The sequence below is a fragment of the Pseudorasbora parva genome, chromosome 24 (genome assembly GCF_024679245.1).
Source record: "Pseudorasbora parva isolate DD20220531a chromosome 24, ASM2467924v1, whole genome shotgun sequence".
In the NCBI taxonomy this organism is placed as follows: domain Eukaryota; kingdom Metazoa; phylum Chordata; class Actinopteri; order Cypriniformes; family Gobionidae; genus Pseudorasbora; species Pseudorasbora parva.
Genome location: NC_090195.1, coordinates 22,795,268 through 22,822,175, shown reverse-complemented (window position 1 = coordinate 22,822,175; position 26,908 = coordinate 22,795,268). Strand labels below are relative to the sequence as shown.

The following is a 26,908-nucleotide window of genomic DNA, read 5'->3' as shown; positions in this document are numbered from 1 at the left end:
GCTAATGTGCATTTTCCTTTGTCCCTACTGCGTACTTGTTCAAAGGGATTTCTAATTGATGTTTCTGTTCTTTCATTCTCCCTTGAACACGTACACACTTTCTGCATATCAATGATTGCGCAGTGGAAAGGCCCCCTGGTGCTTTAACAGAGGTGTGCATTTTTTATTTTTCCTGTGTGGAAAAATACTGTACATGTCTCTTTTCATCTTCAGGTAAAATTTTGAAAGAGAAGAAAATCTTCAAAAATGTTTTCATTGAAATAATTTGCTGTACTTCATTGATGTTTTAAGCAAGTTTTCCTGTGCTGGGGTAACACTTTGATTCAGTTTGGTGAGTCACACACTCTCTCACAGACTCATTTTGTCTGGTAACACTGTTTCAAATCCACTTTTTCAGTGGTCCCAGCCAGTTTGAACTGGATCTGTTTTCAGGGCTGGGGTCCTTATATTGTCTGATTTAAGCTCATACTAAAGGGCTGAGCAAAAGCCCTGGGAAATCACACGTTTTATTCTCTAATCAAAGGGTTTTTAATATTTTAGATGCAACAGACCCCTAAATATGATTGATTGTCCTTGAGTGGCAGCTATACAACGTTCAGCCATAACATTTTGACCACCTTCTTAATATTGTGTTGGTCTCCCTTTTGCTGCCAAAACAGCCTTGATCCGGTGTGGCATGGAATCTAACTAGAGTTCAAAAGCTGTGCTGGGGTATCTGGCACCAAGATGTTAGCAGCAGATCCTTTACGTTTTGTAAGTTGCGAGGTGGGGCCTCCATGGATCTGATTTATTTGATCAGTTCGTCCCGCAGATACTCGATTGGATTGAGATGTGGGAAATCATTCCTGAGCCATTTGTGCTTTGTGGCAGGGTGCATTATCCTGCTGAAAGATGCCACGGCCACCAGGGAACACCATTTCCATGCTGTACATGGTCTGCAACAATGCTTAGGTAGGTGGTTCATAGTCAAAGTAACATACACATGGATGGCACAACCCAAGGTTTTCCAGTAGAACATTGCCCAAAACAATGGTGCCATGTGTTTCCCAAGTAAGCGATGCACACACATCCACATGATGTAAAAGAAAAATGTGAGTCATCAGACTAGGCCACCTTCTTTCATTGCTCTGTGCTCCAACTCTAATGCTCACATGCCCACTGTTGCCACTTTCATGGGTTGACAGGGGTTAGCATGGGCACCCTGACTGGTCTGCGGCTATGCAGCCCCATATGTAACAAACTGTGACGCACTGTGTACTCTTACACCTTTCTATAAGAACCAGCCTTAACTTCAATTTGAGGTACAGTAGCTACCCCAAGTATGTTTGATTGGATCACACGGGCCACCCTTCACTCCATATGTGCATCAATGAGCCCTGGCAACCCATGACCCTGTCACCGGTTACTGTTCTATCCTTGGACCACTTTTCATAGATACGTGACCACCGCAGCCCTGGAAACACCCTACAAGAGCAGCAGTTTTGGAGATGCTCTGACCCAGTCATCTTGCACAATTTCACAATTTGGCCCATGTCAAACTCGCTACAAAGGGCAATTGCATAAACAAATGGATGGATGGACAGATGGATGGGCAGACACTATAAGACTTGCATGCATTACAATGAATGCATGTTTGTTGGAGACTGCAATGAAATAGGGAAGCAGGCACAAAACTTGAGAATAACAATTTTGTGTGTATTCCATAGACAATGCCCAGATGCAAATCTGACCTGGGGTAGTGTGAATATGCGGGTGCGCTTTGTGTGCACTTGAAGCCTCATCAAAGCCGCTGCTGTGTGTATGCCTGCAGTGTGGGACTGGATCTTTGTGTATGTGGCTCCAGGGGAAACAGGCATTGCATTTGTGTCTCTGCAGTAGCGCTCTCATTATTCTCAAATCACAGTATGGCTCTAGTGTCATACACATCTATCTCAAGCACAGCTGCAGATGTGTTCCATATGAGCCTGTAACAGTTAAGTGGCATCTTAACGAACAATCCATGTCTCCATTAAAGGCGTAAGCAGTTTTTTAACAAAATATCACTATTATCTGACTCGTATCACCGACTTGGTTGTCTTGAAATATTACACCACTGGCGTGTTAATTACAGTTAAATAGATATTACGTTTTTTATATTTGTATAACCCCAACAGATAATTTAAAGTCATTATTGTGTTAAATAAAATCATATTTTTGTATTTTATTCTATGAAATGATACCCTAAGTAAGAAACTAAAACTTTCAGTAGGTGGCAGTAAATGTCTGAAAGATCAATAAATGGTTCATTATGGATGGGCCATTTAATCATTTGGTTCACCCTATTGATTTACTCAAAACGCAGATTGAGATGTACAACATTACAGCTCAGCCTTTATAGGTAATTTTTGTTGGCAAAATTAAGCAAGAGTAGACAATATTGAGATTATGATATTGAATGTGATATTGCACTTGTGTTATTACTTGTGTGATGTAACTATAAGTTTCAACTTTGGAAGACTATTAGTAAATAATTACAATTTTATTCTGTTTGTCACACAAAGCTAACAAATTACTTTTGTGTATTTTCCTGCCTTAGCAGTCTTAGAGATCTTTGTTTATTAATTGTACTGCATGCCCAGCTTTCAAAAGCATATGGTCTGTAATTTTGGGGGGTTTCTTGCAGCATAATTCGTTTCTCTTGAGAGAATGTTGTAAATGGTGTAAATACTCAATCCAGTGGGACTAAATTTGAGTTTTCTGTGTATTTGTGAATCTGTACAGCCCGAGGATAACCTCAATCTTGTGCTCTTTGTAAATACCAACAGTGTTGTCACAAGTGTGTAGTGTAGCAGGTAAGAGAAGATCCGGGGCTTCCACAGAGACAGGTTTTATTAATAAACTGATACAGAACCACGACACACACATACGCATTATTAGGCTTGTTTGAGATGAGCAAAATCTGCGCAGAACCGATCACCGGTGATCAGCACGAGATGCATGCCGTTTAGAAATGTGTCCGAGGGCGGTCCGCCTTGCTCTGACATCATGCTAATGTATGTCAAAAATCTCTCGCGAGCGAAAGGCGAATGTGTCGGATTCTGCAGTTGAGCACAGCATGATGGGAAACGACTTGCTGACGACATAGCTTAATGCTCATTGGTTTAAACAACCGTGATGTATGGTTCTTTTTTTAAATGTCTGATTTTAAAACTCTGATATCATGTTTTAATGTGTATAAATTGTGTGAATATTCCCAAACTCTCGGACAGTGAGATCTCTCTGTATTTTATGTGATTGTTGTCATATTTATAAAAATATATAAAAACATGTATGTAATTAAAGTAAAAATGCTTGATGAAAAGGTCTTCCGAATGGAAATAAATAACAAAAACTTTGGGTGTCTTGTTCATAATATTTATTTTCATATAAAAGCAACAGAACTTAAATGACATCCAGTTTATCAGCAACAAAGCACACGAGTGTGAATCCCGCGATATATTCGCAAATGATCTCGCAGGTGTCTGATCCTCTAAAAGAGAGAACTGTCCGGCTTGCCTGCACTTTTTTCACTCCTCCCCTGCATCTCAAACAAGCCTAATAACAATGGACAAGGAGTGCAGGGAGTGAGATCAATATAAAGGAAGTGCTAATGACAAAGACCAGGTGCAGGGATTCCGTGGAGAGCGGGAGAGACGATGAGGAATTGAGTTCAGGTGTGAGACGGGGAGGATTTTGGGAAATGGTGTACAGGACAGGCGTGGATTATAACATTACCTCCCCCTCCCAGTAGGCGCATCCTCGCAATTTACAGTAGATTAACACCGGGGAGGGGAGTGGGCATCCTGGACCTACACACAGGTGTAAGGGAGGTGCAGACAGGAGGTCTCCATGGTGGGACTAGGACGTCTTGGGTGGTGCGGTTGTAAAAAAAAAAACTGCCACCGTCACAGCCCTAGTAATTACATGCTTTTGTTCAAAATATTAGGTACTGTAGGTTTAGTGTAGGCTTAAGTGTTGTTTGTACATTATTTTCAAACACATTTAGAACAACCTCTTAGTGCCACTCACCAATTTTGGACTGCCGAGATAAACACAACATCCAATATAATAATTCCGGTCTGAAAGTTTCCATATTCACATTCCTCTGTTTCAAATAAAACTGAACTCACTTAACATTTCATTTTTATAGTGCCACAAAACATCCAAGAATCAATATAATTTTGTAGACATTTTGCCGCATTGCTTTTCCATTGTGCCTGGGCTTTCCATTTTATTTAATGTTTTATTTTTTAAAAATTGTTGCCATCTGAATTGTGGTTGGCCATATCTTATTTGCATATATTTACTATACCTATTTAAAAATGCCTTTTAACTATAGTGTTTAGGCTATGATTTTTTGTACGTAGCCGAATGTAAACCAGATGCATCCTGATGCAGCTCTCATGTGCTATTCTAGTGCTGCTCTGTAAACACTGATATTTCCTTGAGGAAACACAATTCTAGTTAATTAATTAGGCTTAATCAAGAGTCCAATACAAACACATGAATTAATAGCATTAGTTCCACATTACCAAACCGCTAACATTTTACAGCAGCATCTCTGCTTACTTCTCTGTAGATGTTTATTTTACTTTTCAAATTGCTTGGAAAAAGTTTCATGGGTATAAAGGCCAGACTATAAAAACACAATTACTATACTGTATATACGTTGTAACTATTTTTATTTTTAATTATAAAACAGGTAAAACAGAGTTGAATGTTCCAGCTCTGTTTAACCTGTTTATTAAATAACAATAAAGAGCCCTGCGATAGTTAGAATGTATATACAGTGTTTGTATTGTGTTTTATTCAGCCCAACCTTGAGCCCCTAGACAAGGCAAGTTATTGTTTTGGACGTGCGTGCTACTGAGGTCAAATTCTAACAATATTCACTCTACTAAAAGTGCTTCCATGAGGCAGACAGCTCTGTGTCATCTCTGTTAGTCATGGTGCTTTGAGACCCGTTTAGAATCAGTCATCTTTTAAACTTTAAGCGATTTCAGCAGGAATTCACTTTTTGTCCTATTTAACATGAATGTTTCAGAGGTCTGAGTGATCTATGAGTGGAGTGTATGTTTCTATTCAATCATTTCTTGTGTAACAATAGTTACAATGTTTGTTTTGTTGTTGTCCCCTCTGATATTCCAATTTTAGCCTACCATATATACTTTTTATCCACAGACAGGAACAGTGACCTGGGATAAAGTGCTCATCTCACAGGCATGATGTTGATATTGCGGCGTTATGATGCCACCGACTGTTCGTGCTTACTTGTTGGTGAACTTGTAACCTTTTACTTCACCCAGATCATTAACTATTACTGTACTAACCACATTTCACCTTTAAATCAAAGCTGAGTTTACAGAGATAAATAATAGATCCTTTTTGCTTGAAGTGAAAAAAATATTGCCGATATGTCCCTAGGGTCGGTTGTCTCCCTCAGTTGCAAGGGTGTAGTTTTAATCTGAACATTAGGAGGTTAAAGTGTGAACTGTTTAACAGGGTTGCAGGGCAAATGTTCCACACATGCTAAGTTGGTTGATAACATAACAATAAAGAAGCCTATAGTTAACATTCACTTGTTTTACTTAAAACAATTCTTAAACTGAAAATGTTCATTTCTTGTCATCTCTTGGAATGTCTGCATGCCAGGTTTTTCATAATATCATTATTAGCAGAACACATTTTACACATCAGTAGTCAATAATTCAAAAGGTTCAAATTTTTGTAAATATCTTGATTCTAACTAGTACTTAGCCTTATGAAAAAGTAACATTTCCTGTAATTGACAAGACTTTTTAAACTTTTCGCCTCTTTTCATCAGTCTTTTTAGTGGCTTAGCAGGATAAGGAAGAGCCATCAAACTCTTCTCATCTTTCATCTTTGTTGTCTCTTCTTTTTAGTGGCTTTTTTAAAGGGGGGGTGAAATGCTGTTTCATGCATACTGATCTTTTTACACTGTTAAAGACATGGAATCCCATACTAAACATGGACAAAGTTTCAAAAGTTAAGGTGGACGTTTGATGGGAGTATTTCTAAAAATACTAAATACTACTTCCGGTTAGTCATAAGTTTCGGCAAGTTTTTTGCGATCATGCGTCCACTTGACGTTAATGGGGGCGGAATTTCCTTGTATGGGCCTTACGGACAATTCTACCGGAAGAGCGTGAGAGAGAGAGAGGGAGAGAGCGAAAGCAACAGGCTACGCCCATCAAAGTGCTGGCTCGTAGGCTGCGCTGCACCGGTAATGTGCACAATTAACAATGACATCAAAAAAGTGCATTTTTGGTTGCCAGACCAAGACAGTCCTGCACAGATTCCCCAAAAACCCCGTGGTAAGGCAACAGTGGATGTAATTTGCTTTTCCGGATCAGCAACTGAGTTGCGCGAATGTTTATATCTGTTCGCTGCATTTCGGTGCCGACTGTTTCATAAACAAGGCCCAGCTCGACGCCGGATTTTCCGATCGCCTAATGCTGAAGGATGGAGCAGTCCCAACGATAAAGGTCCCAACGTTAGAACCGCAGGCTGTGAGTAAGACTGATTCAAATGTCTGTGTTTTTGCCTATGCTCATCAAGTAGCCCAAACATGATCACGTATAGTTAATTGATCAATGGAGCATGCGATGTGTAGTGCGTCTACATTTGTTTAGCTGGCCACTATATGTGTAACTTTGTTTGTGTATTGTAAAAGCACTCCAAACAACAATACACAAAGAGGGGGGAAATATGTTGAACTAAATAAGCGCGCTTCTTCATTCAAATGCGCTACTATTCCGTGTCTTTCTATGTAAACGTTAGAACGTTAGTAAACGTCCGCTTACTAACGTTACAATTGTCTACACAAACCACGCGTAAACACACACACACGTGCACAACTGCACTTCCCACATGTACACCTTCAAAGACAAAAATACGACGATATAATTCAAGTATAAATATGTAAATAACACAAGTCGCTAAGCATATTATATAGTTAGTGTATAACTTGTACCACATAGAGACGTCCTGCTCTAGTCGTTTTTGCTGCTGCTCCTGTTCAACTGCAGCCTCTGGGTCTGATTCCGGATCATAGATGTATGGCTGTATCTGATTAAAAGCCACATTTTTATTTTGAATAAAGTTTTTTCCCGCTGTTAGGGATGACACAGCTTTACGACGCACTCAACCCAATAACAGCGGCGCGCACACGTTATTATTTAGCTCCGCTCACACGATACGCCCCCACCCGCTCTGCTTTTTTCGGAAAGACTCGGAACAGCGCATCTTTCTTATATAATTGTAAAAAAAATAAAGACTTTTCGGAGATATGCAGGATGCAATGCTACTCTATAGGTACTCAAGATTGACATGACACTGACTGAAACTGAGTGTTTCACCCCCCCTTTAAATGTAATTAGTATATACGTATATATATATATATATATATATATATATATATATATATATATATATATATATATATATATATATATATATATATATACTGTATATAACTTTTGACATGTTTGACTTCTCTGTTGTGTTTTACATTCTCAGTAGAATTCAAATCTTATCACACTTTTGCAGTGCCAGTGTGCCGTTGAATGTGTCTATGGTTTAATCAATAGTTTGTTCAATGTAATGTTTTGTTGTGGTTGCTCAGAGTACCAGCACTTTTCACATGTGCCTCCACGCAAGAAGAAGTGAAGGTTAAAATAAAGATTAAAATATAGAAGCTGTGGCCTACTTTGAGCACTGTTTTTAAATGAACAACCCCCCCACAAAAAGGTGCCCTAGAATGAAAAATTTAATTAACCTTGCCATAGTTAAATAACAAGAGTTCAGTACATGGGCATCACATAAGAGCTTGTCTAGATCTAACGCAAGATGCTAAAGTAACAATTGGAAACTCCAAGTAGCTCACATAACAATTTGTCAAATGACAAAGGTTATTATTTTTTTCTGCCAGTGTTGTCATAAAATACAACAGTAGATAAGTATGTCGATCCCTTTTAATGGATTTAAATCTAAATTAGCCTATATTTCATCATTAACACATGACTAACTACGTTTACTAATACTGTTTAGTTGTTTACAGATCGCTCACTCGATTCTTGTAGCTAACATCACCTTCACCATCTAAGTTGAAATGATACTCATTTGACTTACTCATAAGTAGGGATGTCAATTTTCACAAATTCCCATGATCGATCGTCGTTTAAATTAACGATCAATTAATCGATTAATCGTTAACCATAATACTGAAATATGCGTCTACAGCAGTGGCTTATAGCCGACAGCATGACAGTAGGACTATGTGTGCAATGCTGCTCAAAACGCCATGTTTTTCACCAAATGAATGAGAAGGATTTTTATCTAAACAAAGGGATATGGGATTGTAAAATTAGTCGATGTTATTTATAATTTAATTACATTAGGCTACTTATTTAATAACCAAATATAACATGTAATACAACACGAACGCCGCCTCAGATCTGTTATTCAGAATTTGTGGACGCACTTGCAAGAACAACATGCTGAAACGTCACCTAAACCCAGTTAATTCAAAACGATTTATTAAAATATTGTTTTCATTAATGTTATGTAATGTGACAGTCCCAATCATAGTTATTATTAGTTGCGCGTTGCTGTTTGAACTGCACGAGGTGAAGCGGATGCGCTGAATCAACACTGGTAAGTTACGCTGCTCTTTGCTAGCACGTCATTTAACTCAACAAAAAGCTTCCTATATGAGATTAATCAGATTTATATAAAGTTAACAAAATATTACAAATTATATATCTTCACAAAATGATGCGAATGGACAAGTAAACTTGAATTGAGTTGCTGATATTCATATTCAGAATGGGAGATGCGTGGTGTTCACGCGCTCTAGGAACAACGCTCTGAACACGGCACCTAAACCCAATGACTTTACAACCATTTATTAAAATAGTGTTCTCATTTCTGTTATATAATATGATCGTCCCAATCATCGTTATTATGCATTGCTCTGCATGCGCTAAAGCAGAAGCACTGAATGAAAACCGGTAGCCATCACTGACTGAAGCCATTTGTTAGTGCGTTTTATTTCGCTTGAAAGAAACGCATCCTATATGATTGCACACATATATAACGTCACAAAATAAATGTAATATTACAAATTACTTCAGCACAATCTGATGCGAATGCACAAGTGAACTAAGTTACATGCGCGAGTCAGAATGCGTGACTCATGTTGTGCATGCGCTCTTCCTGGATCAACGCAATGAAACACACGGCAAATAAACCCAAATAATTAACAATCACAATGTTTTATTAGGCTACAATAGTGTTCTCATTAATGTTGTGTAACATGACAGTCCCAATCATAGTCATTATTAGTGCTGTTGGAGCTGCACGCTGAAGCTGATCACAGCCACGCTTTTACTACCGCTCACCTCAAACGTTAATTATTAACCAAATGCATCCTTACGAGATAAATCAGCTATAGATAGGCCTGCACAAAATAAACACGATATTACAACTTACATTTGCACAAAACAAAAGGCTGCGAATGCACATGCAAGCTTGCAGTCATGATGAAGGTGTGACTCCAGCTGTAAAATGGTTCCAAATAGAACTCGGGCACGCTCGCATCATTTTTCCTCCCGTTTCCTCACGCACGCGCATGACCCTGCTTAATCGATGATCGATAAGTCTTATCGATCAAATGTCTTATCGACAATTAATCGATCATCGATTAATCGTTGACATCCCTACTCATAAGGCTTCTAGTCAGTTTGTTAAATAAATATACATTTCTGAGAACTGAATTATGATTATTTTGCAGCGGATAGTAAACATGACACTGACTATTTTGAGTGGCTTCTACTTTACTTTGTTTGGCTAAATAAATGGACTTTTAAAACAGTACTCTACTGTCAAACTTTACTATAAACAACATATTTAAGCTCTACCCAGTTCAGTTCGTGATTCAAAGTTGAGAAGCTATCATTGTAAAATCCCTGCCATGACGGATGGTATAGATGTGTTAGCTGTCATTGAGCAGCAGTGCAGTGACAGCCAATCAGAGCAGAACTCTGCATTAATATTCACGACCCTTCCTAATAAGGCAAAAACAGAGCATTACATCCTAGGGACAATTTCTAAAGCGTTATAAATAGACCTGTAAAACTGTATCTGGACAATTTTTTACCTTAAATGAGCCACATACCCTCTATTTAGATATTAGAGAACAATTCAACATATTGTTTCAAATCATTCTAGGGCACCTAGAAAATGAACAGGCTGCAAAATAGACAAAAACGTTATAAAAGTCTATTTGATTTCCATGTCCATGTAGGCCTATCTCATATTTAATTTCAAACAATCTGAACAGATTGAGACATTCTTGAGATATCTTATGAAACTCTTGATGGACATGGGAAAAATGTAAAAAAACGGAATAATCTCCATGTATGAGTTTTTTTATGGATTCTCATGAGCATTAGTAGGCGTTTCATATCCTGAAAGTTCAAGGAGAGGCATGAGCTGTTTGTTGGACAGAGGGAGAGAAAAAGAGTGTGCTGTGATGGAAACTGTGGTCGTTGAGTGAGAGACAGAAGGGATTGTTCATGAAATGTTTGTGGGATCTCACCCTGCCCGAGATCCATTTGATATGTCGTCTGTAAAGTGTGATTTTGATTTAGAACACAGATGCTTTTCAAATGTTCTTCAGTTTGAGTGTTACAACACCTCCAGAGGACAAGTCTCACCCAGGCTGTTAATACTCTCTTTTTCGTGGGTGCAGAGTCCACATCAAGTGTGTTAGGTCAGCTAATGTCAGCGGTGAAACAGACGTGGTGCTACTAATTCTGGGGAATATTCTATGCTAGGATCAGTATGACAAAATTAATAAATTCATCGAGCTAGTTAGATGTACTGACAGATGTTTGAATTGAAAGGATTTTTGTGGAGGTTTTCATGATTTATAATGACAATCAGAGCACAGCAGTATAGAGAAATTTTAAGCTGTCGATGGAAAGGAGAGGCCAAGAGAGAGCGATTATCATTTATGTCCGTTTTCCCAGGTTGTGCTGTTGTTATCCCTTTTTTTGACCATTTCACTGATTTTGTTCAAGGGCTAAAAGGGTAACTGTCCATTATGTAACAGAACTAAAGTAAACCGCACGCACATGTTTGGGTCTATCACAGGGTTCAGCAGCCCAGATGTTGACAGATTTTATTCTCCAAACAGATGTTTAATTAGTCCTAGCAAACATGTGAAACATTCAGTTCAAAAGACTGTTTTTCAATTCAGTACCATCTTAAAACTAGTACCGTAACTAAAAAAAACATGTTATTAACAAAAGTAAAAAAAAAATATTAATAATAATATTTTCCTACATGCAGGGAAAGGTGGAGCACAGTAATGCCGGGTTCAGAGTACGCAATATCAGCCCTATTTTTACAGTTTGTTTGATGTATGATGTTGTGGTTATTCATAAACGACAATGAACGTTGGGACACAAAAATCAATAATTTAATCTCATATAGTCATAGTGCATGACAACTGACGCCGCGCCTGTAATAATTCATGATATCACAACAGAAAGACTAGCATGTTTAATTTTTTTGGTCCTCCACGAGGTCACATCTGTGACGGGGACCAACAGGAGCACCGAAGCTATTCCGTCAACAGCTTTCAAACATGGCAAATTGAGGGAGAGTTGATGGTATTGATTAGCCTGACATTGTCATACTCAGTTCTAGTCAGAATAACCGAACCAGGAAAGACCTCAATTGGATAAACGAACAACCAATCAGAGCAACGGAGCAACGCATATCATTAGTTGTCAAATGTCAACAGAACTCAAATGCACTGTGTTGCCAAAGTCTGCGGTTTTCCCGCAGGTTGTTTCCATGTCCGAGGGTAGAAGCAACCTCAATTTTGTGATATATAGAACCAGCAATGCGAATTTTAGCAGGCAACCTTGCAAAAATAACACACATTGTACCCCCCAAACGCCATTTTATCCAGAGAACCCTGCCCCGAAAAGCTATTGGGCTTGTTTTGGGCAAGTAGTTGGCGGGATTTGTTGTAAAAACTTGGTAACCCTGTCTGCACACACGCTGGAATAAGTAACGTTAGAAGAAAAAGATGAGTGTAAACAATCTTTGCCGGTGTTGTAAAAAAGAAGAATTTAAGGATGCACAGAGTACTACCAACACAATCATAATTTCTGAGAGAAATAGTGAAGGTGAATGCATATACAAACACGTTCTCCATTTAGGATTAGAACAAATTCAACCCAAGTGCCTTTTATGACATAGATGATTAAGTTACTGTTTATCATCTGTCCAACATCGTCTAAAGCCCGCCCTGACAATTTCATTGGTCTGAAGAGTTTCTGTTCGGGACATAATCACTCCTCTATGGATCAAGTCCTGAACAAACTGCCCGAGCTTAAATGTTGTGGGCAGGGCTGAGTTCAGCTGGCATCCGGGCTAGGTACTGATGCTTCTATGAGAAATTATGCAATGGAGGAAAGGTTTGTAGAGCTATGGCAACAATACTCCTGCCTTTATGTTTCGTCAAGGGACTACCATGACCGAGTAAAAAAGATAAATGCTAGCGAAGTGAACAATAGTGGAGGCACTTGGAGAGAACTGAAATTAGCGGTATGCTAGCGCTGTTTCGGTAGCCTTTGATCTTGTTTCTGGAAGTCAGACACTAGTTCCGCCTTCTCTATGACATCACACATGTCGTTAAAGATGGCATGCAATGATTGGTCAGGAAGCAACGTGTAGTCTAACATGTTTCTTATCCATAACACAACACAAATTTAGGAGTCAAAATTGCATAATCTTATACTTTGACTATCATAACATACATAATATTGTGACCCATCACCTGAATCATCTGAATTTGTGAGATCGTAAGATTTTGTTTGTTTGAAATGGGATTATAGTGATTTGTTAATTTATTGTAATGTTTGATATTAAATGTTGTGGCAAGCAGGGCGTTGCCAAGATCTGTCGGAACGGTGCAAGTTTTGTGAAAATTAAGACCGGTGTGGCGTGCAGGTGACGCTCATTAGCAATCAGACCATTGATTCTCACGAAAGGTCATCTGTAAGGCATCTGGCGAATGTTCAATGTTAATTTAAAATAAAATAAACAATAAAATAAAAACAATAAAAAGCCCCTCACAGACAACTGCCGCACAAAAGCACAAAATAAACAAAACACTATGTAAAGTCCAGATCTTGTTCTCTCTCATCCTTCACTGTCGTCATTCCTCCTTTTATCCTTCCAGACCTCCTCTGTGAGACTTGAGACTAGTCAGTCAATGGTCATTTTCAGTTGGACTTAAAGTCACAAAATAGCCATTTTGGTGTTAAAATGTAATGTCTGGTTGTTGAGACATTTTGATCTTATTCCACGCCCCTTCAGATATTTAAGTGAAGGATATTTGAAGCTTTTAGACATCCCATTGCATTGTTTGCATCCCATAATGCATTGCTGCTATGTTTATATGGGAAAGCTGTTATATCTCAGTCTCTGATGAGACAAATATCAGTGCTTCATTTGGCAGATGTCATGTTTAAAGATGGCTGTACACACATCTGTCAAGAGAGATGGCAGGGTCATGCTTCATGCTTTGAAAATAGAAAATAGAAAGAGAGAGCATGCAATTTTACCTGCATGTGTGTGTGTGTGTGTGCGTGTTTTGTCAGCATGTAGACAGGTTTCGCATCAATTTCAGGGCCCTAAGGACGAATTGAAGAGTGTTGTTCTTTCAGTCGTGTAGTGAGGCTTGTGGTGTGTGAATATATGTGTAATATAATTTATATATATATATATATATATATATATATATATATATATATATATATATATATATATATATATATATATATATATATATATACTCACACAAATATACAAATATATATTTATATTATATAATTATTTATATTTATTGACTAGTTATTATTTTATTATATTAACATAATTATTAACAAATTGGTCTGTCAGAACACTCTATTCTGATTGCCTGAAGGGGTACGTTCAAACCGTGAATCTCCACATTATATTACTCTGCAACAAGGTGGTGATTTCACTGTAATTAAACAGACAGTAATTAAACACACAGCTTAATTTCCATTTTCAATATTGATAATAAGAAATGTTTCTTTAGCACCAATGCTATGACCGTTCACAGAACATATCTGTGCAACACTACAACACTGTGCAACACTCTTAGCATTTTCACTACTATAGAGCATGAAACATGAAAAATTAGTTTCTGTTCATCTGTAAACTCTTTATGTATTTTTAATTGATAGTGTTCATTTGTACAGGTAACCATGTGCATGTTCCCGCGATTTTATTACGTATCTCAGCACTGTAAAAAAAATGCCATAGTATGCCATGCACACAGAACTACCCAAAAAACATTGTAGGTTTTACTATTTTTATTTTTTTATTTTTTTATTTCATTAATAATTATATCCGTTTTGGTCCCACTTTTTATTAGGTGGCATTAACTACTATGTACTTACATAAAAAGTACAATCAATGCACGTATTGTATTTCAAAACATTTTTGCAGATATTGAGGTTGACATGGGTAAAGTTAGGTGTAAGGGAAGTATCAACAGTGTAATTATAAACTTTACTGCAGAAATTAATTACAGATGTAATTACATGCAGGTAATTTTCAAAATATAAGTACAATGTAAAAACATGTATGTACACAATAAGTGCATTGTTTCAAATTCATGAAATTCATTTAAATGTTAGTATAGTAGTTAAGGCCACCTAATATAAAGTGTGTCCTATTTTTTAAATACCCCATGTAAAACCCCAATATTCCCATCATGATGTTGAGTTTTAGGACACGCCTGATGTTATTAAGATGCTAATCACATCTCAAGGATAGCGAAAGATGCTGCCATTTAACTTTGTGATTTTTAATTTATCACCTCACCATCTTCTGTGTGGACAGACCAGTATGTGCAAAGTGTATGCCATCATAAATGCAATTTAAATATTAACACGGTCTGTTTCACCCGGTCTATTTGTGAACTTCATTTTGATGCTGGATTGAGTTCAGAAGGAAGAACATAAAAGAGTGTATCAGGGTGAGACGGTTCCTTTTTAACATAAATGAACATCTGAAACAGAAAAGCATTATGAGAATGCTCTCTGCTGTAGGCCACGGCTTCATTACATTACATCAGATATTATAATGTAATTTACTGCAAAAATCATTGCCATTGTGGTAAATGAATCTCAAGTCTGCATCTTCTTTCTCAAAGTGGGTCATGCAGATGCGTAACTCTCACTGATCTATATAAATGATTTGATTGCTCATTGCCTTCTAAACTGCCAGCATGCGGGGAAGCCTCCGGAACTGTTCGAGCGGCCATCTTACGCTTCCCTAATGACAGAGGGCATCAATGACTTACAGGCAAAACATTGACCTAAAATCTCCTGATATGCAGCGTATCAGTCACACATGAATAGTTTTTAAGATATATGTTTAATGTGGTGAAAATTCACCTATAAGTTCAGGCCACTCAATAGTACAATTTTCAAGATGAATTCATTGCCACCAAATGATCTCCAAGCAAAACAGAATATTTATTCAGTCACATCATACATATAAATTTTTCAGTAAACAAAGACTTTAAAAATGTATTTGGCTAAATTAAATGAGTAAATTATCATAAGGCCTTCTACTTCTATTTATTATATAATTACACTTTCTGGTTCATCGACATCCTACAATAATCGTCAACATCACATAATAATTACTAATATTTCATAATAGTTGTGCCCCCTGACATGCGTAAAGATTTTTAATTGGAAATATATCTTATCCGACTCCCTAAGCTTCTTCCCAGCCTAACTGATGTTGACTGTAGAAAGAGTCATTGTTCCCATGTTGCTTTCTCACAGAAATTCTAGATAAACTTTGAAACATCAGAGAGAGAAAGAAAAACATACAACATATTTAAGGTCTTTACCAAGTGTATCACAGATGAAGTGACTTAATGCTTAGTAATAAAAATAAATGGTATCTCCTCACTCATCCATCAAAATCTAGCCCTTATATGCAGGCCATAACATTCCCAATCTGTAGAGCAGTTAACTGCTTGAAATCTTAGATTAATCCGCTTACAGTGTAGTCTTAGACAATTAACACTCTTTGAAACATTCTCTTCAGTCCTTTTTCACTACTCCCTCTATCAGAAACAACATATCTTAAAGGTAAAAATCTGTTTTCAATACATGCAAATAGTTACACACATATATTTATATGTCAAGAAAAACAAATGACCTGATTAGTAAGTAAGGATTATATATAATGTCGTCATGTATAGACAACAGCATTGATTGAATTCACATAAGAAAGAAATATTTATCTTGCATTAAACACTAAAATGTGGCATTCTCTGTTTATGGTCTTTTTGGACAGGATAAGCAATATATAGAAATTGTTAAGATGGATGTGTCTACTGCACACTGCCGACAATGGTAATTGAACTAACACAAAATAGATTTCTTTATGTATGGAAATATAAAGCATGGGAAAATATCTGGGATTATTAGCAGAAATTGATTCGTATATCCATTAAATATTCATAAAATCTCCTATTACTAAGTTGCCATGCATCATCTTGCTCAAAGCCACAGTATATCATGTGCGGAAATCCATACTCAGTCAGTGTCATTTCTCTGAATAAGTTGTGAAGCGTGTACATTATTTTTCTGATGTCTTTTTGTTGACCAACATCTACTTCAGACCTTGGCAACTGTTAAAAAGCCACAGGTCAGCTCAATTCTGTGGATGTTTACTTGTATTCAGTTTACATATGAATTAAGTGTTATTAATTCAACCAACATTTAAGTTGTTATCTTAAGTTGTTATTCCGTCCTTCGGATGAGACGTTTAACTGAGGTCCCGACTCTCTGTGGTCGTTAAAAATTGCAGGATGTCCTTCGATAAAGAGTAGGGGTATAACCCCGGCATCCTGGCCAAATTTGCCCATCGGCCCCTGTCCATCATGGCCTCCTAATAATCCCCATATCCTGATTGGCTTCATCACTCTGTCTCCTCTCCACCAATCAGCTGGTGTGTGTTGGGCGTTCTGGTGCAAAATGGCTGCCGTCGCATCATCCAGGTGGATGCTGCACATTGGTGGTGGCTGAGGAGATTCCCCCCTTCAATGTAAAGCGCTTTGAGTGTCTAGAAAAGCACTATATAAATGTAATGAATTATTATTATAATTATTATTATCTTTACTGCTTAGAAATGCTTGCTGTTAACAGAGACCCTGTTGAATCATTTACAGTTACTGTATGAATAAAAACTAAATTATTACATAACATAACATATTACATAACCGCCCTGAATAACTATACATTTATGAATAAATTAGGATGTATATGCAAGCCTTACAAAGTGAAAATCTGTATTCACATTTCAGAAGAATATTGTCTTGTCCATCAGCTGATCTGATATTCGCTACTATAATGAAGATAAACATAACTTTTAATAAATGGGGAATTCCCAACTCTAAACAAATAAACATTTAAATGTTTAGGACGTTTGTGTTGTAAGAATGTATAGGAGCACTTCAGATATAAAAATACTGACTTGTAATGGTTTCTCAGTTGGTTTCCTATTAATTCAGAATGTGAGGGAATGGAATACCAATATCAAGATGCAGTGGCTTCTCTTGTTATGGCGTCATGAGTGAAAGATCAGTGAAAACACTCAACAGTCAAATTTATCTTTAATGTTTTAGCTTGAGCATATACACTCACCTAAAGGATTATTAGGAACACCATACTAATACTGTGTTTGACCCCCTTTCGCCTTCAGAACCGCCTTAATTCTACATGGCACTGATTCAACAAGGTGCTGAAAGAATTCTTTAGAAATGTTGGCCCATATTGATAGGATAGCATCTTGCAGTTGATGGAGATTTTCACACATCCAGGGCACGAAGCTCCCATTCCACCACATCCCAAAGATGCTCTATTGGGTTGAGATCTGGTGACTGTGGGGACCATTTCAGTACAGAGAACTCATTGTCATGTTCAAGAAACCAATTTGAAATGATTCAAGCTTTGTGACATCGTGCATTATCCTGCTGGAAGTAGCCATCAGAGGATGGGTACGTGGGGGTCATAAAGGGATGGACATGGTCAGAAACAATTCTCAGGTAGGCATTTAAACGATGCCCAAATGGCACTAAGGGGACTAAAATGTGCACCACCATCACCAGCCTGCACAGTAGTAACAAGGCATGATGGATCCATGTTCTCATTCGGTTTACGCCAAATTCTGACTCTACCATCTTGAATGTCTCAACAGAAATTGAGACTCAACAGACCAGGCAAATGTTGAAACTCAATTTCCAGTCTTCAACTGTCCAATTTTGGTGAGCTGTAGCCTCTTTTTCCTATTTGTATTGGAGATGAGTGGTACTCGGTGGGGTCTTCTGCTGTTGTAGCCCATCCGCATCAAGGTTGTGCGTGTTGTGGCTTCAGAAATGCTTTGCTGCATACCTCGGTTGTAACAAGTGATTATTTCAGTCAAAGTTGCTCTTCTATCAGCTTGAATCAGTCGGCCCATTCTCCTCTGAGCTCTAGCATCAACAAGGCATTTTCTCCCACAGGACTGCCGCATACTGGATATTTTTCCCCGTTTCACACCATTCTTTGTAAACCCTAGAAATGGTTGTGCGTGAATTTTTTGTTGTTATTGTTGTTGTATTGTTTTTTATTATATTTTTTATTATACACACAGATCAGACATAAAATTATAACCTAATTCCCAAAGGTCACTTTATTTGATGAATTAAAGGCTTGACGGTTCTAAAAAGAATGTTATTTTGTGTATTTGGTTTAATGCAATGTGTTTATGCGGTTTTAGGCTCAAAAAATAAATTATTTTACACATACCATTGTTACTCCTCTATTCCTGCCTTTCTAAAATGCATCGATTTTTTTACAAAGCTCATTGTTCTGAAAAGGCGTGGTGTGCTCTGATTGGCCAGACATCCTGTGCATTGTGATGGCTTGAATACCTTAAGCGTGTGACCAAAATGCCACGTACCTTAACCATATTTAGAATAGGGCTTGGATAAACGATTATTTTTTAAACGATTAATCTAGCGATTATTTTTCGATGCATCGATTAATCTACCGATTAATTTTTCCTGTCCAATTCAATTTCGATTCGATTATCGATTATATCCCCATTAATTGCCTAATAGCAGTTTGTACATGTTGATTTAATTATCTGAATGAAAAAACAAATTCCTTAACATTGCAATATATGTTTATTGCTCTTAAAATTCCAAAGTAAAAGACTATACAAGAGCAATGCATTCAATAAAACCTTGAAAACATAAAGTACACACACACACACACACACATAAATAAGTATAAACCAACAACAAAGAAACACAATATACGATTTTTCTATGTATGCAACTCAGCCTACAGGCTATGCCCATCGATTAAAGATCAACAAGTTGGCTAATCAAATCCAGGGACACAGTCGTGCCGTGAGCGTCTCGGCTGTGTGGCGTGTCCGTTTTTGTTTCAGCTCCCATATTAACAGATTGGAGTTTGCACACTGCCTGCGTGATGCGCGGAAAACACGTGCATAGAAATAGAAGAGCGCCTATTTTTCACGCGTCTCCAGGCAAAATAGAATAGGAAAAAGATGTTTATATATCATTTTGACACGAATACATATTAATAAATGACATTTTCATGTTTGAAAGTCTCTAGGTTAACATAAATGCAGATATAGGCCTAATTGTAATAATAAAAAATGACAATTATTGATTTTTAAATATTGCAACTGTCAATACAGAACGAAATATTCTGTAGCCTATTTTGCCGTCAATACCATATGTGGTCAATAGGCTACTGCCGACGTTGTCTTTGCTGTATCAGTAGGCTATTTATGTTTAACATTAAGAATAGGGCTTCCCTCCGCATCAATAGCAGCAGCAGTGCCAGACGCGCTTCTAGTGTGCAAAGGCAGAGAAAACGCCACACAGCCCCGTGGCTGACACGCAACAGAAACGCCACGCGCATCCGTGGCATGACAGTGAAAACAATTGCATGTAGAGTGCATTACGGGCGCCAATAATCCATTTAAAACCGGAATAGTCCTGGGATGAAACTTTGCTCACTTGGATGGACACCCTCAGTCACATCAGCGCGATAAGCCATTGAACATTTTAAATTTAAAACAGATTATTATGTAGGTAGCCAATGTGCCAATGCTTTCACTTGATGAAAACGTTTGTTTTTGTGATTAAAATACATAAAATATTACCAAAACATCTGTCTTCCTGTGTGAAGAAATTTGTTTATGTAGCCTGTGACAACAAAATGCGTGTATGCGCACCTGTGTTAAGAGCGCTTGCTCCGTGTGCGCCGCGCGCCAACCCGCAAGCCTTGCACTTCTGAAAGTCTGAGGAGCCACTCTTGTTGCTACCATAGATATACATAATAAATAATATACTTAATTACATAATATACTTTATTATGTATATCTATGGTTGCTACTACTCTCCGGCGCCGGCATCTTTATTTTGAGTCTGACGAATCGACGCGCATATTTTGCGTCGACGTACTTTTTGCGTCGACGTCATCGATGACGTCGACGCGTTGTCCCAGCCCTAATTTGGAACATCAGCTCCCAAAGTAATACTATCTGGTGATAATATCACCATTATCACTACGTTATTAATTTGAGCCTGAATCTGATCTGGAAAATGCAGATGTTTAAGCTGTTCGATCAACTTTGCCAGCACGACTGGACCAGAATATATCAGACAGTAAGTTTGCATTTGTGACCGTAGAAATGACTAACAAGCGCTACTCTATACTGCTCAATACTCCTGTTTGAATAGTCAATAGAAAATTATTTTAAAAACTGAAACATACGTACAGGCTGTGTCAGTGAGTCAGAAGCGCCAGACTGTAACTTACAAAGACGGAATAACACACTTTTTTGAATCAGCCTTTGTGGAAAGCTGGCCTTGTACTCTCCCTGGTTCTGGAAATAGTCCTCCTTAAAATGTGCAGCACATAGTCAGATATTTGGGTTGTACTGTTCTGGAACAGTGTTGTAAATAAAGCTTAACCACTGTTTTCTAATTGTGTCCTCTTTTGTAGGACCAAACAAGGTAGTTTGGCTTTCACAACAAAAAACATGTCTCCACAGCATGGCAGCGCTGGTAGCAACAATTCTACTGCTAGAATAAAGTTATGCCTTCTTACTTTGCATATACATTTGGGCAGTGACATTTTATGAAACTGCCCACACAGTCTGATGTAGATTTGTGGGGGCGTGTTTGAATGAAGTGTGGCAGAGCCTTAACTTTTACAAAGAATATATATTTGGGTTTGAGACTTTGAGCTTTGTAACTCTGCAGATCTTATACATGCGCAAACGGCTACATGACTCACTAAAGGAAAAGGAAAACAAGAAATTGCATCATATTACCCCTTTAAAATTGTGTGGAAACGTAGCACTACTTTACTGGGTATAGCATTCACTTCATGAATTAAATAAAGATTGATCTAATTATAAACTTTCTTTCGTTCTGTTGTTTGCTTAACATTAAAGGGTTAGTTCACCCAAAAAGTGAAAATTTGATGTTTATCTGCTTACCTTCAGGCCCCAGTGTATCCAACATGTAGGTGTCTTTGTTTCTTCAGTAGAACACTAATGAAGATTTTTAACTCCAACTGTTGCTGTATGTAGATCATATAATCATATGGGTAACGTTCTATGAGAGCAAAACAAAAAAAACATGCTTAGACATCATGCACACAGAGCCTTGTGACGTCACTTCCGGTAAGGTATATCACATATCCAGAGCGTGGATATTGACCTTACCAAAAGTGACACGCGTTTCAGGCTTTTGGATATAGCGTTATATTTGAGGTAAAAAATTATATAAATATGGCTCGATTTCTCACACAAACTGATGGTTTTGTGTGTTAAGATATCAGTGTGTCGTCATGAGCCACAAGGCTCTTTGAGCATGTTGTCTAAGCATATTTTTTGTTTTTGCTCTCATAGAACGTTACCCATTCACATGATTATATGACCTACACACAGCAACGGTTGGAGTTAAAAATCTTCATTTGTGTTCTACTGAAGAAACAAAGACGCCTACATGTTGGATGCACTGGGGGTAAGCAGATGAATTCAAATTTTCATTTTTGGGTGAACTAACCCTTTAAAGACAGACAGCAGAAGGTGTATTATGATGCTTCATGCATGCTCTGATCCAATATATTGATGCACATCTGATTTTCTCCCAATTGTTTACATTTACTCAAGGCATGTGTTTATTTGCATACTCACCCAGATCAGCATTTTTGTCATAATGTGTTTGTATTTGACTATTCAAGTGCATTAATCCATGAAAAAGAACTAATTTCATCAAATCAGGTTCACATCCGCTGGCTAAGCAGATCATTGGTTCATTACGTGACTTGGCTAAAAATGAAACATGGCTGCCCCCTACTGATCAGGTCTTCCCTGTGCTGAAGCATCCATTGTGTTCCTGCATGTTTTTGCAGGATCCCTTTCACTTTAGCATGCATCCTCAATTGCCACATCTGTATGCTGAAGGGCTGATTTCTGTGTCAGACCAAGGGTTTTCAAACCTGGAGGACCCCATGCACTGCACATTCTGTATGTCTCCCTCATCTAACATACCTTATTCAGCTAATCAGCTGATTAGTGGAGAGTGCAAGAACTGAAATTTCTGTGTCAGATAAGAAAGACAAATAGTGCATCTCAATCTGCTCCCTAATCAGAGATTCACCCATTTTAAGTGCAAAACCATACCAGTGCACTAAAAGATTGCTCCCTAAATAGTCCCACAATGCACTGTGAAAACCAGGGTGCATCAATGCTCACTATGTTTCCTGCTGACAATTACATCATTAACTACAAGGCCCAAGCTGATTGGTTCATGTTACATCTGCAGCCAATGATCTTGCTGCTCAACATTTAAATAGTTGGTCAGTGTTAGCTGTAGCAGTTTGCAGCACACTGTCAAAGTTCCTCTGAAACCCTGTATAGATCTGCAATGTGTAATTTCATATATGCTATTTGTGCAGCAGCTGCATATCTTACATGCTCACAGCAGCGTGTTTGTGTATTGGCAGTAACAGGTCTCTATATTTACTGTGCATCAGCAGCAATAATCTACAGCTGAAGCATAGCAGATCTATTACGCTATCCATTACCCATGCTAAACTGATAGCAGTGTTGTCATGATATGTTTGAAAGAGTCATGATAATGTCCTCTGTTTTTACTGCAGTACATTTAACAAAATTCTCAGCCTGACAAATAAAAATGGCAATGAACAAGAGAAAGAACAAAGTAACACTGACACTCACCTGTAATTAGCTGAATGTAAGTTCACTCAAACCTGTCTAAACAACACCAGAGAAGAAGGACAGGAATTGGGGGGGGGGGGGGGGGTGTTGGAAAAGTGCAGGGGACAGACTCACCTTTAACCCTCATAGATGCTACACCTAATTTGGTTTGTCTAAATAAATAATATATATTAATATATATATATATATATATATATATATATATATATATATATATATATATATATATATATATATATATATATATATATATATATATATATTATATATATAAAATTTTCCACTGAATCACTGACTTTTAATAGAGAATATGCTGATGCAATACTCGTAATACAAATTATATTAGGCATAATTTCTCAGTACTTCTTTATACCAATCTATATAATACACAGCAGAGAAAAACATTAATTTGCGATTTAATTTACTACAAACCCCAACACCCTGCACCCGGTTCTCTCTTGTCATCCATCTCTGTCCTCCTCTGCTCTCCTCTGTTGCCCAGTGGACACAAATTCTATTCATTAAAGCTTCAGAAAGCCAATTATGGTAATGGTCTATTTTGCCATGGGAAGTGTCAGGGAGCTTGGCAGACTCACAGATGAGCATTTTAATTCCCATCACAGATTTCATTCAGATCTTCTTTAGATTAAAATTTTCTCTCAAATATATAATGAGCTTTATGAAAATTTCTATGGAGAAAATGAATGGGGAAAATAAGGGCAGTCACTGTGTTCTATTTTTGTCATATGAATAAATTGTCCAACACAGCAAATCACTGATCTACTTGTCATAATGCACAGAGTAGTCATAGAGATTACATGACAATTCTATTAAAGCAGTGTTATACCCTGGACTAGTGAAAACACAATAGTTGTTATAGAACAATGGCTACACAGTTAATGTAATAAAGCAAGTCAAAGGGCAATGATAGATCACTATTTATAATAATAAAGACATCTTAATTTAATTGCAATAGGTCATTGATATTAAATTGTTATAATAGAGCAGTGACAGCTCAATCATTAAAACGGAGCAATGAATGCACAATGTCTGTAATAAAGCAATGTCAGCCTAATAGTTCTTCTCACTGAGCAGTGACTACACTCTAATTGCAAAGTATTTTTACTCTAAGTAACAGTGCAGATAAAATACATTAGTTATATTTTGGCAATGCTTACAGAATTGATTTTAAAAAGTAGTGCTCTATTGTAAAGTAATACAGCACTTGCTTTATATAGTATGTGTAATCAAACAGTGACACTGGTTACACACTACAGAATCTCAGCATTATTGTAATCCTACAGCCAGAATAAAAATAGCCTTTTATCTAGTACTGCTGTGTGTTTATTTGTATAGTGGAATTAATCTGAGTTGATTATGTTCAATTTAACATCCACCCACTGTCTTTTGTGTGTAGGCTCTTGAGGACACAATACCTAGAATGGTACTACAATAATGTGAAGAGTCGGTTTAAGAGATTTGGCAGCGCCAAAGTGCTGAAGACCCTCTACAGGAAACACATCATTGAAAGAGGAGCATTATCTGAGTTACCAGGTAACAAATACACACATACATCCAGAATTCAGTGTGAGTATGATTTTAATACTGCAAGTTGCATAACTTTCTTTATAACATTAATGGTCTCGTACCCTAGCTCTCTATATTACAAGTGCAGTGTTGTACCATGCGAGCTACAGAGCAAGTTTACTCTTTCAGATAAAAGTACAGAAGTAAATATATGTGACGCAAACGTCAAAATATATTAGTTTACAAATCATGGTAAAAGTGTTTTGAGGTCATAGCATAGTATTATTGTACAAAGAGTCGCTCAAATATAAGTCTTTATTAAAGGTCCCGTTCTTCGCGATTCCATCTTTCAAACTTTAGTTAGTGTGTAATGTTGCTGTTAGAGCATAAATAATACCTGTAAAATTATAAAGCTCAAAGTTCAATGCCAAGCGAGATATTTTATTTAACAGAAGTTCCCTTTCAAAGCCTACAGCGATCCCTGCACTTCCTTCAGGAATGACGTCACTAGAACAGTTTGTTGACTAACCCTCCGCCCACAAGAATACGCAAAATAGGGGGCGTGGTCTTGTTGCTCTCCCACGTGGAGAAGAGCGCGCATTCAGCGCTTGCATCTCCCTGTTATGGTAAAAGGCAGGACCTTTCCGGGCAAAGTGCACTAAGCTGCTGTCCAATCACAACACGGGAAGCGCTGGCCCAATCAGAACTCGTTACGTATTTCTGAAGGAGGGGCTTCATAGAACAAGGAAATCATCAGGCCGTTTTTAGGACAGAGAAAACAGCGCTGTACAGATAAGTAAATTGTGTGTAAAATACAGTTTTTTTACACGTGAAACATGAACTCATGTTATATTGCACACTGTAAACATAATCAAAGCTTCGAAAACACGCAAAGAACGGGACCTTTAATTGATAATCTGCCCTTGTGATCAATATTTGTGAACAAAAAATTGTTGGTGTTTTACTGTATAGTGTTAATTTCAGCTACAACGTGCAGTAAATTGTATGAGTTTAGCAAAAAGGTAAGTAGAAGCACATTTTTCAGGGTTTCAGGTACATCTAAAATGAATGATACCACAGTAGATTACAGATTAGCAAGTGAAATATGCTAACACTAATGCGAGCAATGCTAGGATGTTAGTATCACAATGCTTGCAGTATTAGAAAAACTGATTTATCTACTGATAGTTATAGTAGTAGCTCACCATTAAAAATATATCATGTGTATTATAGTGTCAAATTAAATAATCCCCTTATACTATCAGACTAGCTACCCACATATACCTTTCATCTTTCTCTATCTCCCGCTATCAGAAGAAATAGGATTACTGCTGCTAGTTCATTTGAAACAAGAAATACGGATTATCCAACATGAGTCAGTGAGCACATTGAATGTGTGTGTGGAGAGTGACGTAATGATTGAGTAACTTCCTCCTCCTCATAAATGATCTGTCACTGCTTTATAGTTTCATTTGCACTCTAGTCCGCATGTTTATTTGTCTGTGTACTTGTGTGTCATGAGGGTTCACGTCCTTGTATAGGTTAATCTGTGCAAGAGAGCGATTATTTATTTATATGCAGTCGCAGCTTGTGTAGGTCAGCTATAGTTAGCCTGTAAGCAAATTATTGTGTGTGTTGACACGCTTGACTCTTTCACTCTATCCTTCAAAAAAACACACAGATCAAATTAAATAAGAAACATTGAAGTGAAACTTTGAAGTGATCTCACAGTAGGTCATGGCTGCCGATCTTAAATGGTCTGTGAGAGAGAGAGAGAGAGAGAGAGGAGAGAGAGAGAGAGAGAGAGAGAGAGAGAGAGAGAGAGAGAGAGAGAGAGGCAAAGCCAAAGCCAAAGCCAAAGCCAAAGGCAAAGGCAAAGGCAAAGTACAGAGCAGATAGAGAAAAAATATTTTTTTTAGATTTCATTAAA

The 26,908-nt window shown here is 37.6% G+C and overlaps 1 protein-coding gene across 3 annotated transcripts in view; it reads left to right on the top strand.

The window, feature by feature from the left end:
* myripb (myosin VIIA and Rab interacting protein b) overlaps positions 1 to 26,908 on the top strand; it is a 281,412-nt gene that overhangs the window by 203,815 nt on the left and 50,689 nt on the right. For all 3 annotated transcript variants that reach the window (XM_067434434.1, XM_067434436.1, XM_067434435.1), the window contains exon 4: positions 24,869 to 25,005. In XM_067434434.1, coding sequence (XP_067290535.1) covers positions 24,869 to 25,005 — 137 coding nt within the window. The remainder of the gene's footprint in view (positions 1 to 24,868; positions 25,006 to 26,908) is intronic.